The 19,934-nt window shown below is 33.9% G+C and overlaps 1 protein-coding gene across 2 annotated transcripts; it reads left to right on the plus strand.

Annotated features, from left to right (window-relative positions):
* The first annotated feature begins 1,426 nt into the window (after positions 1-1,426).
* On the plus strand, positions 1,427-12,692 carry LOC127721685 (slit homolog 1 protein-like). 2 transcript variants are annotated; one of them, XM_052228485.1, is made up of 2 exons: positions 1,427-1,649; positions 8,975-12,692. In XM_052228485.1, exon 2 carries the CDS (start codon positions 8,975-8,977, stop codon positions 12,629-12,631), a length of 3,657 nt encoding a protein of 1,218 aa, XP_052084445.1. In that variant the 5' UTR covers positions 1,427-1,649; the 3' UTR covers positions 12,632-12,692. The 2 variants fall into 2 exon arrangements, with proteins under 2 accessions (XP_052084445.1, XP_052084446.1); XM_052228486.1 differs by lacking the exon at positions 1,427-1,649 and adding an exon at positions 2,397-3,484 and having other exon boundaries at positions 8,570-12,692.
* Positions 12,693-19,934: the final 7,242 nt, after the last annotated feature.

The following is a 19,934-nucleotide window of genomic DNA, read 5'->3' on the forward strand; positions in this document are numbered from 1 at the left end:
TGGCCAGTCACAAATGATTTTGCTGGTTACAATTTACATATATGTATAATATTCACAAGTACATGTATTGTCGTGAGTGTGCATGTTATCAGTCTCTTCTGCCATACTTATGCGGAACCTCTTGGAATAATGTGTCCGGGATTGGTGGCATGCTGAGGCCGAAAGTTACTTAGTAAGTTGCCATATTAAAAATCAGGTTCAGATTGTCGGTCTAGTGTTCATTGTTGTTCTGAATATATATGTAATATTTGCCGCTGAAGTTAAATTTTGTTTAATTGTTTGTCGTATATAGGTAGACAGACAGAAAGTCATAAGACAAAAAGTCACACTCGATCAGTTATTACAATCGCGTAAGTGAAATCTCTGGAAGTAATTTCCTTCTGGAAGATGCTTGAGAAGCTGGATGGGATTTACAGAATAGAGAAAATGAGTCCAATCTACAGAAAAAAAGGGCTATAAAAATTAAATAAAAAGAGCAAAAATAGGCCAAAATAGTAACGCATAGAGAACAATGGGGTGCTTAAATATAAAGAATAGAGAAAATTACACAAAAAATTAATTACAAAAATAAAATACAAAAATGAATGACTCCCACAGTGGCGGATCCAGATATTTTCATAAGGGGGCCCATAAGAGGCGGTCCGCTTAGTCATGCTTCAGTGATTCCCTAAATAATCAACCAAATTTTTCCCACAAAAGGGGGGACCCGGGTACCCTGCCCCCCTAAATCCGCCTCTGCTTAATCCAGACCCTCATGCATCTAATTTCAGAAATTGTTTTCTATAATCGGTAACGAAGATTATAAAACTTTAATCATACAAAGGATATATTTCTTGGCAACATGAAGTCATTCTAGCGACGAGCCGTTTTACCGTCACGTCTTCTTTTTCGGCGATTATCAAACTATTATTTTTTTCTGTAAACAAAAGTGTTTATAGCGTTTTTTAACATATATATAATAGTTCAAGGAATATAAAAAAAAAAACATCGTTAAACGAAACTGAGACTAAAGTAGTCTGTTACTTTTTGTTTTCTGTCTGACTTTCTGTCCTACATTCATGCTAGAAAAGTTATGAAAAAATAATCATTATTTATATTTCTTTTAGAAAATCTAACTTTACTGCCTGTTTGCTAAAGAAAGAATTCGCAACATTGCATAGGATCTACACTTGAGACAATAATTTTCCCATCTCCAAGAAGATGACGTAATTTTACACATGTCAAAATTTTACAACCGTAATTTGCTTTGTAATAAATCTATCAATTTTATTATTATCATTGTTTACAAATTTAAATTATCTTGTCTTAATTTAGACTTATACAGCTTAAATACACTTATCATGTACTTGTAGATCTTATACATATACATATTACCGTTGTCAATCAAATATAGTTTACGTGTATTATATAAAACTATAGCCGCGGGTAATAAAGACCGTATGCCATTGACAAATTTCTCCTCAAGAGTTCCTCCACAAATTTGACAAATGTCCAAGCCTTTGGCAGTGTTTACACATATTCCTTCCGACAAGTATATTTTCAAAAGAGGAACAGCCAAAATAAACCATAAATCATTTTCCTATAATAACATTTTCTTGGAGTATTGATGGGACCTGTTCAATTCATTTAGCGGAGTTGAATCTCAAAAGGTAAGTTTTTGACACATTTACTTATACATGTACGTATGTATATATTCAAAGTTTAAGGGAAACAGTCTTACGTTCGATGCACATGGACTCAGTGCAATAAGTTGGGAAAACAAAATTTATATAAATACCTAAAGAGGCATACAACCAAAAGGAACTTTAAAAAAAAAACTTGTCTAAGGTATGATTTTATTTTTTGTACGTCTTTTTTTTCCAATTCAATGCATGTACACACATACAAAGACATTTTATTGATAAGTTTGGGAAAACATCGTTTATTTGCTCGTTGATATTGCACTTTGGGTATCTTTCAGGAATTGCGTGTATCTATAGGTGGCGCTTCGTGTCGATCTGATCATGACAGTCAACAAAGCCCTTTCCAACTGCATGATTATAGCAGTTTATCATTATGTTCAACTTTGCTGTTGCACCATTTTCCTGATTATAAGGCGGGATGATTTATCGCTCACAAAGATGCTTAATCCTTTCACATTTTTGTTTGTGCATGTTCAAGATCAAGAGCTTGTAGTCCAGTGGTTGTCGTTATAAGCTGAAATCCGTTGGTCAGTTTTTCTGTTGTATTATGATTACACATTGTTATGGAACGAACGAAATGTACAATACCACGTGCTGATAATTTTCAATAATAAATTTGAGGATCAAAATTGTTTTTTTTAACAGTTAAGTCTCTACACTGCGTTTACTACAGTGTCACATAATTTTAACAAACAGAACCTTTTCCAACGCCCGTAAATCCGTCCCTGAACTCTGAAATGGTATGAAAGATTTTAAAAAGGTTAACACATTAGAAATGTTCAGACAGATTAAAGCCCAACTACAGTGTGACCCTGTTGCCCAGTGTACCTGTATTTTGCTTCAAATTTGTTCTCTTTGCTATTTATCCATTATTTTGAAAATAAGGAGATATGAACATGCATGACTGACAGCGAGACACATTCTCCAACAAAATTGATTGATTGTTCGCTGATTAACGTCCAGTGGCAAATATTTCATGCATGTTCAGGACGATAACGACAACAGGGCAGGAATATAAAGAATTAGATGTGATATTCATGCCAGTGAGACAACTATCCTCCAAAAACAAAAGGGGGTGGATGTAAAGTAATGTTTAAGATAAGGAGATGTGGTATGAACTATCCACCAAAGTCTATAAGATGCCGATGAAACAATTACAGCCGTACTGCCTTCAACAATGAACAAGACTTATAAAAGTAAGCTATAATATGGACCAGGCATGTCAAAGTGAAAAACAATTAACAAAATTCCTTCCAATATAAGTACTAGTATATTGTCATCATAGCCACTGTCACATAAGTGGGGCATAAAAGGGAGGGTTTGGCGCAGGCAAACATATTTAACCCTGCCACATTCTCATAAATCTCCTTGTGCCAGTCCCAAGTTAGGAGCCTGTTATTCAGTGGTTGTTATTTGTTGATGTATATCATATTGTTTTGTACATAAATTAGGCCGTTAGATTTCTCGTTTGAATTGTTTTACATTTTTCATTTTGGAGCCTGTTATATAGCTTACTATGCGGTGTGGGCTTTTTCTCATTGTTGAAGGCCGTTCGATGGCCTACAGTTGTTAACTTCTACGTCTTTTTGTCTTTGGTGGAGAATTGGCAAAGTAACTATATATCATCACCAAAATCATATAGGTTGGGCATAGGTATTTGCAATTTATTCCGGACTGTCGATTTTAGGACTTTTGTTTTAAATTAGACATAATAAATTATATATAATAATTGTATAATGAATTAATTTTACAAAGCATTCCGCTCAAGCCGGTGCTAACAGCCGTCTTAAACTTGCAGTGAGGTGAGAGTTTTTTGCGCCGTGTTGAAGGCCTGGTTGTGACTTTGAGATGAAGAACAGCAATAAAAGCGCTGTTCATTTGCTTTTTGTGTAGTTTTTTGCTGTGTATGTACTGATTTTGTGTCACGGATTGATACCCAATATCCTTTGTTTTTCTATTATAAGTACACAAATTGAAACATCAACACAAATTACATCTTCTAATATTTGAGTGAAAACTAACATTTGTAACTTCCTGTATAAGTTGTCATTATACAAGTACTTTTGACTCTAGACGATTTTATAACCTATACCTTTGATGTTTATTCTCTACTAACATATTTCAAGTAGACTAGATGTAAAAATTATCGTCTAGGTTATTATAATTATACACATATATCATTATACATCATAACATTGCATCAGCATAGGATACTAAGTATAAAACTAGCTTGTAATATAGTGAGTTCGGAAAACCTCACCTGTCGTCTGCCTATATATAGATGTATAGAACGCATTTAATGAAAATTTAGGACAAAACATGACAGACAGAAAGTCACAAGACATCTTAATCTTAGGATAAAAAGTTACAATTCAGTTTTGAAATTTTCCTTTATATTAATAAACGAGGGTCTGCATTAGGAAGGGGGACTACATTTCTGTATTGTTTTAATTTTTCACTATTCTTACTTTGTGTTGTCCGTTATTCTGTCCGTCTTTTTTAACCCGTTTTTCTCTATTCTTCATTTTTTTTGGCAAACTAATCTTTGTATTCTGGAAACCTCACCCAGACCTTCAGAAATGATTTCAATGATTTTTAAAATCAAATTTTGAGTGTTTTTTTTTCTAATATCAACTGTGTAAACAACGTTTACTGTAATATATAATTATCAAATTATTGTTTAGAAAAAAAGCTGTCCTGTTAATTGAAAGGATTCATTGTGTACACCAAATAATGAATGATTAAAATTAATAAATATTCATTTAGGAGGGTCTGGATGGGGTTTATATATTAGAGAATGATGAACCAAATCTACAGAAAAATGATAAAAAAAAAAAAGGAATAGATAAAATGGGGTGCAAAAATATCAAGAATAGAGAATAACGAGCAAAACATATAAAGAATAGAAAAAAGAACTAAAAAATTAAAGAATACACAAATCATGATGATGATGATGAATGGCTGCTTTATGTCCAGCGGCAAATTAATATGCCTATTCAGGACGAGAACATGTTAATGTAATATAAATATTAACCCTGCTTTGTACTTGATCGACACGCTAAGCCGGATTTTTAACGTGCTAGTTCACAAGGTAACAGTCGCAGGAAGACATATCACCTTACCCGGATACATTTTTCTGACTGCGAACCGACCCAGTGTATTTGCTCTTACTCCTCAATGCAGAGAAGCAGCAAATACCAATTTTAAGGTTTATGGTTTGACCCGTCCGGCGTTCGAACCCAAGACATCCGCACTCGAGGCAAACACGCTACCACGAGATCACCGAGGCGGTTAATATAGAAATAAAGGCACCCCCCACCCCCAATCCAGACCCTCATTTAAAAATGGTCATGAACGATTTTTAGACCTGCTATACATTGAATTTACTTCATAGGAAATATTTCTTTAATATATTCAATCGATTGTAAACAAATTAATTAAGACTTTTTGTCTTGTGACTTCTCGAACAAAATATTTTGACAATACATCATCGATTGACAATATTGCAATAGAAAATATTCTAAAATGTTGCGTGATGGGAAGCTGCCATGCGATTAAACGTATGTCATGTATATACGCATGTTAAACCAAATATATATTATTCATATATGATTATGAATTATTTTGAATGAATGTACTTCCGCATTTGCATATTAACACGAAGAGACTTCAGTGTTACCTGTTATGAATTTTTCTCAATGCATGTGGGAACAACCTGTACAATCTAAACTACATATCTTTTCCTTACACTCTTTGTATTATTTACAATTATAGATAAACATACATGTATGAATGTAAATATTTTACATTTACATGTAAACATTGTCTAGACTCATACAATTTTTTTTCCACTGAAGTTTAAAATAGAAAAGGACTAGGAGAAATCTACCTATAAACATTTTACGACTGTAAATCTCAGATACTTATAAAAATATGAAAATAAGAAGATGTTGTATAATTGCCAATTAGAAAACTCCCAACAAGAGACCAAATAACATAGAAGTTAAAATCTTAAGTCACCGTACGGCTTTCAACAATGAGCAAAACCCATACCACATATTAAGCTATAAAAGGCCCCGAAATAAAATAATATACGCGGAAAATACAAACCAAGATACGTTTATGATAAGGCAAAAGAACAATCTAAACACGAACCCCCGTATAAATACGAAAACAATCTAAAACACGAACCGTCATATAAAAACGAAAACAATAAAACACGAATCCTTATATAAAAACGAAAAAAAATAAAAATAAAAACAAAACTACAAAAAACACAAACTTCAAAATAAAATGAAAAACAAAACAAACTAGTATAAAAGCAAAGAATTAACAAAAACAAGGATTTGGTAAATATAAATATATAAATTGTAATTTACTTAACATGGAAAAGTACCTATAAAGCTTACAACATCACAAAGGCTCATGACAACAGAAATTTTATTGCGTGAATTCAGTAATATAAATATAAAAAATAGTCATGTATACCATAAAGAAATTGTTGAAATATTTTCGTCGAACAATTGGGATATCTAATAAATAAATTATAATTTTGTTGTGTTTAAAAATATTTAACTTGGTGTTGGGCATAAGTCAAGGATGTACAATTTCATATAACATTTAACGAATAATTAAACAAATACAACATGGTATATACTCGAGGAATGTTTTTGTTAGTTGAGAGTTGAAGTGGAGGCTAAACACTTCGTACGTTTACCTCTATTGTGAATTGAAAAATCGTTTTGCAACAAACTCTCTGGTGTATTGTCATTTTCTGGCATGATTGTGGTTGATCGAACACACTAACCTTATCAGAAAATTCATGAGGATCAATCGAGTTATCGAACAAACTTATGATTATATTAGTTAAGACATCGACAATTCATCTTTTGTGGCATGCCGTTTAAAGTCTCAAACAATTATGACCTGATAATTGATTAATTAGATATACGAAGATGTGGTATGAGTGCCAATGAGACAACTCTCCATCCAAGTCAAAATTTATAAAAGTAAACCTTTATAGGTCAAAGTACAGTCTTCAACACGGAGCCTTGGCTCACACCGAACAGTAAGATGTAAAGGGCCCCAAAAATTACTAGTACGGTAAAACCATTCAAACGGGAAAACCAACGGTCTAGTCTATATAAAAAACGAGAAACGAGAAACACACATCAACAAACGACAACTACTGAACATCAGATTCCTGACTTAGGACAGGTGCAAACAAATGCAGCAGGTTTAAACGTTTTAATGGTACCAAACCTTCACCCTTTTTCCTGAAACAATAGTGTAACATCACAACAAGAAAGACACACTATAAAATATCAACTGAAATAGCTTAACTCAATCAAAGGACATATTAACACCAGTGAACATACACTGAACAAATAAATTTGACCTATGACACAATGCAAATACAAAATAAATAAACTAAGGGAAGAATAATAAAAGTAACATGTTATACCGGTATGAGATGTTAAACAATTTAAGAAAAACAATATGCTCGAACAAAAATATCAGCCATTTGCAATTAATTTAAACACAGGTAAATGAAAATAATTTTGTTGTTAGGTATACGTGTACAGTTCCAATAGAGAAAGGAAATAATTTTGATGTTCATAGTACGAAGTGAAAATTTATAGTCATACCAAACACTTATCAAAGCTGGTATATAGACCAGATATAACCCTGAATAACATTAAATACCAAAAAAGAATTACAATTAGTATCAACAGGTCAAATAAACAAGAAAGTACGATTTGAGAGTACTCGTAGTTCCAGACAGCTAGTTAAAAACCAAAACAATTAATAATAAAAAAATCATGCATCAGAGACTAAAATCAACTAAAACACATCCCAGGGATTTAGTATTTTAACGTCATGGACAGTCAAAGAAGACATGACTTGTGCAATGCCAAAAATAAATGTATCGACAGACAGTAGGATAGTTAGGAGTTTAACCGCTTTATAGATCAAAATGAACGTGGGTGTGTCTTTATACATCCCGTTTGAAAAGAATACAAATTTAGTTATGTTTTAATTTGCTGATGACAAAATCGATATTAGTGCCATTGTAAACTATATTCAAAGATCTAATTACAACATTGGTAAGATAACCTTTACTAATAAGTTTGTTCAAAGGTTCGATGAGTTTACACGGATCGCATAGTGATTTCCGCTCTTTAAGTACAATATTACCGTAAAATTTAGGATGTGAAATACCATTTTTAATCAGTTTTCTACAGGTACAGCCAAATTTACTAATCAAATCTTTGAATCTATGAAAGAACTTAGTAAAAGTTTTACGTAGTTTATGGTAACGAAATCCCTGACTTAATAATTTACCAGTGATGCATTGATTACGTTCATTAAAATCTATGACATAACGGCCATAATTGTATGTTTATCGGTCAGTGCCAAATATTTCATGCATATTAATTACGACGTGTTAATTGAATATAAAATTTAAAAAAAAACAAAAAATAAGAAACAATTTAATAAAAAAAAAATTCAATTGCTGTAAATAAAATCAGCAAAATCTAAGCAAATCAATAACAAGAACAAAAATAAACATTTCCCAGAATTTTCGGATACACCGAACTAGGTACTTCATTTCTGAAAAACAGGCAATATATGCACTCAATTTTAGAATTCATTCATACATTTTTATATTATTCAAAATTATCAGTCAATATTTGTTCTACAAGGATCACCAGTCCTTCACCTTTCATCTGATACCTTAATTACTAAAATTATATTAAAACCTATGCATAGGAAATATTTTGTTTTAAATCTGTACTACTTTCAAGTATGTTCTTTTTTGACCGGGCCGGATTTGGTGGTGTTACACCTTTCAAATATATCCAAATTATTTGTGCAGTTAGGAGGTGAGAGTTATTTTACTCCGTGTTGAAGGCCTCACTGTGACTTTGAGATGAAGAACAGCAATAAAAGCGCTGTTCCTTTGCTCTTTATGTTGTTTTTTTTGCTGTGCATGTTCAGATTTTGTGTCATGGATGGATACCACACATCCTTCGTTTTTCTATGCTTACGGTAAAATATAAGCAGTGCAGATATATCTTTGAAAGATCGACATATTATGTACTTTTAGTCAAGCGTTGTCATTGTTAGATGAAGCGAACTTATAGTGTCCGTACTTGTTTAACTGGTGGTCCATTAAGTCAATATAAATGTAAATTCCCTCGGAATGCTCCACAATTACATGATAAACTTTCAATTTGATTTTTTAACGCGTTGTTAATGTGGTATATAATATATCTCTTTTTTTACAGATGCTGTGGCTTATTTTATCTACATTTTTTCTCACAACAATATCCAGTACTAAGGCAGCTTCTGATGACGTCGTTACGTTTGATGTCAGATTTCTGGACGGAAGGGAAATAATTTATAGCTTCAACAGATCTGATTATGGCGACTGTATTTATACATCCAAACACCAACAGGTCACATGCATGGTAAAACGGAAGTACAAATCGATAGTGGATAAATGGAAATACCGCCCTACACAGTTGGATTATCTGTCAGTTAATTGTATGGAACAGACCTATTATGCAAATAATCGCCATGCTTGTATTTGTGTGAACGGAAGTGATGCTGCGAATCCTGGGAAATATAAGCAACATGATAATTTGCATTACTGCCATCTAACAACATTGCCGGAAGGTATGTTTGCGAAATTATCACAGCTTAAACTTTTGGATTTGTCAAGTAATGCAATCAGGGACGTACAGGACAACACCTTTGCTGGATTACATTCTCTGATGTACCTGGACCTCAGTCACAATCCTATTAGTTCTATTGCTGTGAAATTTCTTTGTGATATGCACATGTTAGAAGTATTAAAACTGAATAATATAAGTATGAGCAGCAAAATATTTCATAAACGAATTCTGTACTGTTCGTCGGCGCTAAATAAACTTAAATTCATCGACTTGAGTGACAATCATATCGAAAGCATTCCAAATCAACTGTTTGACGGTATTCCTAACGTTCAAACACTTATTCTTCGTAACAACTGGATTAACTTTATTTCCGTATCTGCATTCTTTGGGGCAAGTAATCTTGAATATTTGGATATATCTAAAAATCATCTTCCTGCAATTCAAAGTTCGTTTTGTAAGTTCATGTATCAAGTTAAGTATATTAACATATCTTCGAATCGATTGACACATCTCGATATGGATGACATGTCTAATTGTGAAACAATGACCGTTTTCGATATCTCAAAGAACATGATACGTGATATTAAGGGATCGTTATCACAGAGGTCAGATTTACAAGTTTTTAACGCTTCCGGAAACGGTATAAAGAAAGTTAGTGATAAATTTCTTCTAAATGCAACACACATAAATGTAATGGAGCTATCTTTCAACGATTTGCATCAGATATCCGCGGAAGTCTTCAACAGCATGACAGAATTAAAAATACTAAAACTGAACGGGAATGCCTTCAATGACACTGCAGACTTTCTCGACATCTTTAACTACACTCAAAATCTAGAAGTATTAAATATAAGTTCAAATGGTATTAGTCATATTGTAAATGATACGTTTCAGCTTCTAAAGAGTTTGCAAACTTTGGATTTATCTAACAATAGCATCTCAAAAACGTTTTCCGATACATTTAAAGGGATGCAGTCACTAAAAGCATTATACCTTCATCATAATGACATCCGGGATATAAACAGAACATCACTCCTACCATTGACGTCATTAGAGACTATCGATTTATCGCATAATATGATCGACAATATCCTAGACAACGTTACAATGCCACAAGCCTTGACAAATGTGAATTTAGAAGAAAACATTTTGAGTAAATTTCCAAAATGTTTCAATAATACGACCCTCAAAAGTCTAAATCTTAGAAGCAATATAATTGCTACAATGAAAGGAAATCGTACCAAGGATTTACAAAGTTTAGAAAGACTTGATCTCAGTTTCAATCAGTTTGACTCGTTCGATAATGTATCTTTTATAAACATGACGTCATTGTCGGATTTGAATTTATCCTTCAATATCATATCCGGAGATTTATCTGCTGACGTTTTTCGTGGAACAGAAAATTTAACTATTTTGAATCTTAAAAAGAATTATATAAGTAATATCGAAAAATTCTTCTCATTTCATCGGACGAAAACTATAACTCATCTTGATTTGTCATTCAACACCATTTCACAAATCAATGCTTTGATGTCACATGAGTCCAATAACCAATCGGATCACTTGTTACGGGAACTAAATTTGGAGCATGGTTACATCCTGAATATTTCCCGGGATGCTTTCCTTGGATTTTTGAATTTACGTCAAGTTAATTTAAGAAATAACATGCTTAGGACAATTCAACCGTTTAACATTGCTTATAAGACGGAATTTTTATTACAAAACAATCCTCTGTTATGTAATTGTAACATGAGTTGGTTAACAGACAGTTATGTAACAGTAGGCGAACATAAAGTGTCAACATTTGATTACGAGGTTGGCACCTGCGTTGTGCAGCCAGAAAATATAGAACTTCCAGTTAGAAAGGTTCTAAAAAACCAGTTCAGGTGTAAAGTAGTTAATGACTGCGATCGAATGTGTGAATGTTTTTCGTATAGCTCCAATACAAGTCAGATTGATTACATAGATTGCGACGGCTTGATTGGCTACATGCCTGAAATTTTGTCACGTGATGCCAGAGTAATTTATTTGGATGGCAATAGAATACCCATTTTGAAATTGCCAGAACACTATAGTCCGGATTTCCATACAACAGAATTATATCTAAACAAGAGTCAGATCGGGTTCATAGAAGATATTTTCTTTTCTGGTTTTGAACAATTGGAAACTTTAGATTTGAGTAAAAATAAGATATCGACACTTCCAACTGCCGTTTTCAACAACTTGTTGAATCTAAAAAATCTTTATTTGTCAGACAATAACATACAAACTGTTTCTCCTTTGTGGTTTAATGGGCTTTCTCTTAAGATACTAAATTTAAACGGGAACAAGATACACCATGTTAGTCAATCATTTTTGTCCAAAATTGATGGCATGCACAGTCTTCGCTACGTACAATTACAGAACAATCCGTGGCAGTGCGATTGCGAAAATAGAAATTTCAGGATATGGCTGAAAACTTACGGAAAAGTGGTTCGACATCGGTATGATATCGATTGTTATGGCGATTCAAAACCATTGTTATCAGTTCACTTGTCAGAGTTTGTTTGTCAAGTAGAAGAAAGCCATGCAAAAAGACGTGGCATCATAACAGCTGTGATTGTTGCATTGATTTGTCTTGTCGTGGTTATGTCAGCATCAATATACTATAGAAGAGACTTGATAGCTATTTTGTATGTAAAGCTAGGCATTGGTTGCTTACGACATAAGTACGAAACTAACAGACCATACGATGCATATCTCATATATGACACAAATGACTCAAAGTGTTCTGATTGGATAAATAAATCTTTATTAACATTCCTTGAAAAACGAAGAAATCCTTATAAAATTGTTACAACAGATAGAAGTAAACTGTTATCAAGTGTCGCCAACATTGAAAATGCACAACTTCAAGAAAGCAAGAGTTGCATATTTATCATAAACAATACTGTTATGTCTAACTCTTGGTGCGTAGAAAACTTCCATAGAGCATGGAACTATGCAAGAAAAAATCCAATGTTCAAACTTATATTAATTGTGTACGGTGATATAGAATTAAATATGTTAGAACAAGAAATGAGAGTAATGCTGTCTCAAGGACAATATATAACAGCCAGATCAAACTCGGTCTGGGACCGACTGATTTATGAACTACCCAATCCAGAGACTGGAATCCATCCTGTGCGAGGTGAAGACGACGTTTCAGAAAATGACGTAATTATCTATAGTGCGTCAAGTAATATTTTGGACGAGTATGGTAGTGTATCAGTACACAAATATCTGTAAATATTTTAGTAGTAAATATTAGTTATTGTGTTTATGAATGATTAAAGTATGTTAACTATCATTTTACATCTTTTGGAAAGAGAAATTGTCAGTGCCTTTGGAAAATTTTGCCGTTTTCCATAAGCAGTATAGATCATTGCAAGTTTTATCTGCAAGCGATATTTCAAATTTGAAGTGAGCTCCCTCAGGCAAAGTTTACCTTGGATGTTTTTAGTTGGTTTGATTTAGCCCTTTTTGTCATAATATTTGAGCTCGCCAATGTTTAATGCCTTGTTTGGCTTTCCATACTTTTATTGCTGATCAAACCTGACGAGGGGGATTCCAGAAAGGGGTCGCCCCGATATTCCAACACCCAGCTAGTCCGACGCCTCATTGGTCCGACACCCCAATAGTCCGACACAGGAAGATAATTATATTACTGTTGTAATAGAAAATTTATTCACAGAATCATAGAATTGTTTTCGGGGTATTTGAACAACTCTTTTTTATAAGTATGTTAAAGAAACAGATAATACCATACTACCTATCTGGTATTTAAGAAATACTATGACAATATGCATATAAAGCAATCGAGAACATTGCCAGTTTTGGTTAACTCATACACGGTGTGCTCTACGGGAAACTACACTCCACTAAAAAGAAAATGTAAAGAACAGTCCTCGGTAGTGCAGTATCTCATCGTTAACGTAATTTATCTCGGAATTTACTTTACCGAAAAAGTATCATTTTGCCATCCGAAGAGAATATTTGTTTCATGCATAATAATTATGTTCATCTACACTGTCCACGAACTTAAACATCAAAAACTTCCAAAAATGAAAGTTGTCGAGTTGCTAATTGATAATATAATCGAAAATTGGTGAGTTTCAAAGTTTGATCGAAATATCGATAGTACAATTGTTCAATCAATGAAAAATACGAAGACTTTATCGAGGTTGAAACTTCTATAATACAGATGAAAGTTGCTGTCAGAATGAACTTGTATTAAAAATACATGAGACATTTGCCACTGCATATTAACCCCTCCCCCCCCCCCCCAAAAAAAAAACCCAATCATGTACAAATAGCCATGGGAAAATACTTTTGATATCAGCGATTATGTTTTGCAATTGCATATTCATAAAACAACAAACTTTTTTTCTGAACATTGTTATTTCCATTCGTGTTTTATCTTTCCTCTTTAAAAACTAATCGGTTGTCTTTCTTTCCGCTTTACAAATGATAAATAACCGGTCGAAAGTTTAATCCATTGTACAGCACAAGCAAACATGTTAATAAAAATTTAATCTAGCAACCCAAAACACTTCTTTCTCTGATAGTGACACAGGATTGCAATGAGAGTGAGGCAGTTTGAATCCATTCCTGTACAAATCACTTCAAATCATATCATTGATATTGCCTTATATATATGTTTTAACAGTCCTGTTAATTAAATTTCTTTTTAAATTTTCCTTTTTCCAAAAACAAAAAAAAATTATCCATATTATTGTTTAGCTAATATAAGTGTTTACGAATTTGAAACTGACTTAAATTTCTTACTGATTCTCACATAATAATCAAAGGTTTTGTTAGAATAGATATTTTGTTAAATAAACATTTCTTCGTAAACGATTTTACATACTATAAAAGACAAGAGGCTGTCAGATTGACAGCAAACCGGATTTTCCTACATGAAAATGATATTTGTATATCTGGACCCCCATACAGGAACAAGTAAAAAATATTTTTTTTAAATTGTAGTGTTCTGAAACGGAAAGGCCAAAATGAATCTTGACCTTCTAATAATCATCAATGACATAATATTGGAATTTAAGAGGGTATAGAAGTACACACACATTTGTTCAGCAGGGGTGGTAGGCAGAAATCATGAAGTCAATAATGAAAGAAATATGTTTATGAGATTATAACCTTATTCAATATAAAACCATAGAACTTTGTGGTCACTCCAATAACTTTCCAGAAACCCACTTTCAAAGGGTTGTTGTCTTGCAATATATGCATGGTCGATGGAAGAATGAATGTGCAATTTGAACTTTACCTTCTTTTAGTCAAAAGAAACAACATATATAAATTTGGAAAGATTTCGTCAGAGCGTTTTCAAGTTATTGCACGGACACTTTTTGACAGCCGCCCACTCGGACGCCCGCCGTACATCCCCAAATCAAAAACCGTTATTTTCCTGTGGAAATCCGGTTAAAAATATAATGTCGGATATTAAGGTGCATTATCATACATTAAATTTCCGACTTTGTTGTCGGAAAAGCAGCAGATACCAATTTTGAAGCATTTTTTTGTTATCTTTCGTCTTTTTCTGGTGGAGTAATTATCTTTGCGGCAGAATTTTGTTTTATCTTTACGAAGATTTTATATTTGGCACGTGGATGTACGGCATTTCACAATAACTGATGTATACAAAGGTACTACCGGTCTCTGGATGTTTTTTTTTACCTTTATCCATATAGCATTTTTTTTTAAGAGACCAGCGCCTGTGGATGTATAGCATTTTACTTTGGCATTACAACATATTTTTTTTTAGATGTATGTCCAGTCTTAAATTTCTTTATTTATTTGCACTGCATATATCAAAGTAAAATTTACCTTAGTGCCCTAATTACAAAAGAATAAGCCTTTGCTTCATGTCGTTTAATTTTTCTATAAATTGCTTCCTAAATTTGTCTGCTCTAGCTTTATAAATTTGGCATACAGTCACTAGCAGGGGTGGATCCATGATTTTAGGTTAGGGGGGTGGGGCGCAAACTTAAATTTTGTTGAGGTAAAATTATCGAAATATTCTTTATTGAGCTGAGGACAACCCATGCTTTGCAAATTTTAGCCCACCACGCCCCCGCCTGAATCCACCCCTGACTAGAAAAAAAAATACACAGAGGTTAGACTGATAGGATCAAAAGTGGTTCATTGCATAGCAACATACGGATTTCATACAAAACTCCATAACCATCTGATCTCCTCATTGCAATGGTTAGATGTCTAGAAAATGATGAAATAATTAATTTGATTACCAGTTTAATTGTTGTTATCATCATAATTACTATTTACCACCTCTTATATTGTTGTTATTATCAAAACAGTTTCCTTACGGAGAACGCGTCAAACTTTGTACAGATAAGAGTTCTGTTTGAAAAACATTAGAGCTAGCCTTAACTTTTTTAATTCTCTGCTTTGGGAGAGATACACAGTAAAGAATCTGCATGCAAGTTATTCGACAAAAACTTCACAAATTATGTTCTAGTTTGACAAAATGTGTACTGTAGTTAACAGATTGATTGTACTCGTTTTTTAGCCAAGCAAGACAACGATGTGCTCGTCTCGATCATTCTATATGTTGTATTGGTGAATATTAATTTCCCCAATATTTTAACAAATACATGTCTACCAAACTACCTTGATAAGTGGGATCATTCGATGGACAAGGCATTCGGTTGAAGACACAGTTTCAATATTAGATAAACACGTTCTTAGGCTTTCTAATATAAAAAGATGTAACTATTGTTCAATTATTCCATGTCGGACCAATCTGGCGTCGAACCAATGAGGTGTCGGACCATTGGTGTGTCGGACCCATGGGGCGTCGGACGAATGGGTTGTCGGACCAATGGGGTGTCGGACTAATGGGGTTTCGGAATATCGGGGCTGCTCCTCCAGAAACACGCGCTGCGTACCCAAGAGGTTCGTCAAACCTGGCGTGGGGATTCCAGAAACACATGATGTGTACCCAAAAGGTCCGTGAAACCTGACGAGGGGGATTCCAGAAACATGTGCTGTGTACCGTGAAGGTCCATCAAACCTGACGAGGGCGATTCCAGAAACATGTGCTGTGTACCCTAAAGGTTTTACACGTGATGTGTACACAGAAATCATAGCATATGTTTTTATTCACACAAACACATTTGTACTTCCTGTTAATGGTTAATCTAGAAAAGCGCTTCTCCGGGACGCAAAAAAATTTATAAAGAGTTATTTTCATTAGAAGTAAAATTTCTAACAAGTATTCTTAATACGCATTGTCTAATTGAGTGTAATATTAATGTATGTTAAGATGCAATTATCGGACAAACTATGTCAGTATATGCTTAATTCCTTTATTATATTCATAGTCAGTAATGCGTTGACATCTGCTTATTATAGCAAGCCGTTTTACTAGTTATTCTAACTTCAAGATATCTAATAAATTTTATAAGATATCTCATATAGTTTATAAGATATCTTATATAAAAAATACTTATAAAAGATATCTAATAAACTTTATAAGATATCTTATAAACTTTTAAAAATTTCTTTTAAAGTTTATAAGATATCTTATAATAAAATGCTCCGCTGGGCGCAGCTTCATACGACCGCAGAGGTCGAACCCTGAACCGTTGGGGCAAGTATGGACACAACATGCAAGCTTGATACAGCACTGAATTTGGATTGTGATTAAATATTTGACACAGCATAGGTTTCTGACACAGAATGAATGTGGTCTAAGAACTTAAAAATTTCTAATTTACCTATTTAAACCATATCATTAGTATTTGCTTTTATATATAAATCATAAATAACCAATTCAAAATGGAAAATTTTAAAGAAGATAAAATGCTCCGCTGGGCACAGCTTGATACGACCGCAGAGGTCGAACCCTGAACAGTTGGGGCAAGTATGGACACAACATTCAAGCTTGATACAGCACTAAATTTGGATTGTGATTAAAAAATTGACACAGCATAGGTTTCTGACACAGAATGAATGTGGTCTAAGAACTTAAAAATTTTTAATTTACCTATTCAAACCATATCATTATTATTTGCTTTAATATATAAATCATAAATAACCAATTAAAAATGGAAAATTTTAAAGAAAAAAAGGAACCCCCTTATGATTCTTCACCCCAAACTCAATCCCAGCCTTCCCTTTGTGGTATGGTACCATGCAGTACAATTTCAGAGAGATCCATACACTTGAACACAAGTCATTGTCTGGAAACTAGAAAAATGCTTGTTTTTTTTCTCCTTTTTGGCCCCAAATTCCTAAACGTTTAGGGCAATTATTCCAAAACTCAAACCCAGCTTTCCCTTTGTGATATGGAACCTTGTAGTACAATTTCATAAAGATTCATATACTTACACCCAAGTTATTGTCATGAAACTAGAAAAATGCTTGTTTTTTGCCCCTTTTTTGGCCCCTAATTCCTAAAATTTTAAAGCAGTTACCCCCAAAATCAATCCCAGCATTTCGTTTGTGATATGGAACCTTGTGGTACAATGTCAGAGAGATCCATACACTAACACACAAGTTATGTCTGGAAGTTACAAAAATGCTTATTTTTGGCCCCTTTTTGGACCCTAATTCCTTAACTGTTGGTACCATAACCCCCAAAATCAATCCCAATCTTCCTTTTGTGGTATTGAACCTTATGGTAAAATTTCATAGAGATCCATTCACTTAAACTAAAGTTAGAGTGCGAAAACTAATGCGTCTTCGGACGACGACGACGACGACGCCGGACGACGACGACGCCAACGTCATACCAATATACGACCACAAATTTTTTTTTGCGGTCGTATAAAAAAGGGAATCCCCCCACCCCCAATTCCCTTATGATTCATCACCCCTAAACTAAATCCCAGCCTTCCCTTTATGGTATGGTACCTTGCAGTACAATTTCAGAGAGATCAATACACTTGAACACAAGTTATAGTCTGGAAACTAGAAAAATGCTTGTTTTTTGGCCCCAAAATCCTAAACGTTTAGGGCAATTACCCCCAAACTCAAACCCAGCTTTCCCTTTGTGATATGGAACCTTGTAGTACAATTTCATAAAGATCCATACACTTACACACAAGTTATTGTCCTGAAACTAGAAAAATGCTTGTTTTTTGCCCCTTTTTTGCCCCTAATTCCTAAAATTATGAGGCAATTACCCCCAAAATCAATCCCAGTCTTCCCTTTGTGGTATGGTACATTGCAGTTCAATTTCAGAGAGATCCACACACTTGAACACAAGTTATTGTCTGGAAACTAGAAAAATGCTTATTTTTGGCCCCTTATTCCTAAATGTTTTGGGCAATTACCCCCAAACTCAATTCCAGCTTTCCCTTTGTGAAATGGAACCTTGTAGTACAATTTCATAAAGATCCATACACTTACACACAAGTTATTGTCATGAAACAAGAAAAATGCTTGTTTTTTGCCCCTTTTTTGGCCCCTAATTCCTACAATTTTGAGGCAATTACCCCCAAAATCAATCCCAGCATTCCCTTTGTGATATGGAACCTTGTGGTACAATGTCAGAGAGATCCATACACTAACACACAAGTTATGTCTGGAAGTTACAAAAATGCTTATTTTTGGCCCCTTTTTGGTCCCTAATTCCTTAAATGTTGGTACCATAACCCCTAAAATCAATCCCAACCTTCCTTTTGTGGTATTGAACCTTATGATAAAATTTCATAGAGATATATTCACTTAAACTAAAGTTAGAGTGCGAAAACCAATGTGTCTTCGGACGACGACGCCGGACGACGACGACGCCGGACGACGACGACGCCAACGTCATACCAATATACGACCGCAAAATTTTTTTGCGGTCGTATAAAAACTTGATTATATAAGATATCTTATATATTGTATGAGATATCTTATATATTATGTGAGATATCTTATATATTATATGAGATATCTTATATATTTAATATGAGATATCTTATATATTATATGAAATATATTGAAGTGAGAATAAATAGTAAAACGGCTTGCCATAGCAAATCGTCATAATGGTGATATGAGCTGCCTTAACTTCCAGTGAAGTGAAAAATTTTATAAAATAAGAAGATGTAGTATGATTGCCAGTGAGACAACTATCCACCAGAGACCAATTGACTTAGAAGTAAGCAACTGCACGGTTACCGTACGGACTTCAACAATGAGCAAAACCCATACCGCATAGGAAGCTATAAAAGGCCCAGAAATGGCACATGTAAAACAGTTCAAACGAGAAAACCAACGGTCTGATTTATGCACAAATCAATACACGAAAACAAATATGACATATAGCAACAAAAAAAATAACAGACTCCTGACTTAGGACAGGCACATACGGAATGCGACAGGGATAAACATGTTTACGGGCGCCTAACCCTCCCCATAAGCTGTGACATGGTGTAACAGCACAATATAAGAATAAACCGTCAAAATCAGTTGAAAGTTAATCAGAATAGTACATCGCACAAAAACTCAGCCAACAAAACACTATATAATGTTGTTAAAAACTACCAACACACTCGTTATACGGGGGTAGAGCTGA

This window comes from Mytilus californianus, unplaced genomic scaffold, assembly GCF_021869535.1.
Source record: "Mytilus californianus isolate M0D057914Y unplaced genomic scaffold, xbMytCali1.0.p SCAF_12, whole genome shotgun sequence".
NCBI classification, from domain to species: domain Eukaryota; kingdom Metazoa; phylum Mollusca; class Bivalvia; order Mytilida; family Mytilidae; genus Mytilus; species Mytilus californianus.

What these genes read in the sequence shown, in the direction of transcription:
- LOC127721685 (XM_052228485.1), top strand. Translation starts at nt 8,975, where the DNA reads ATGCTGTGGCTTATTTTATCTACATTTTTTCTCACAACAATATCCAGT.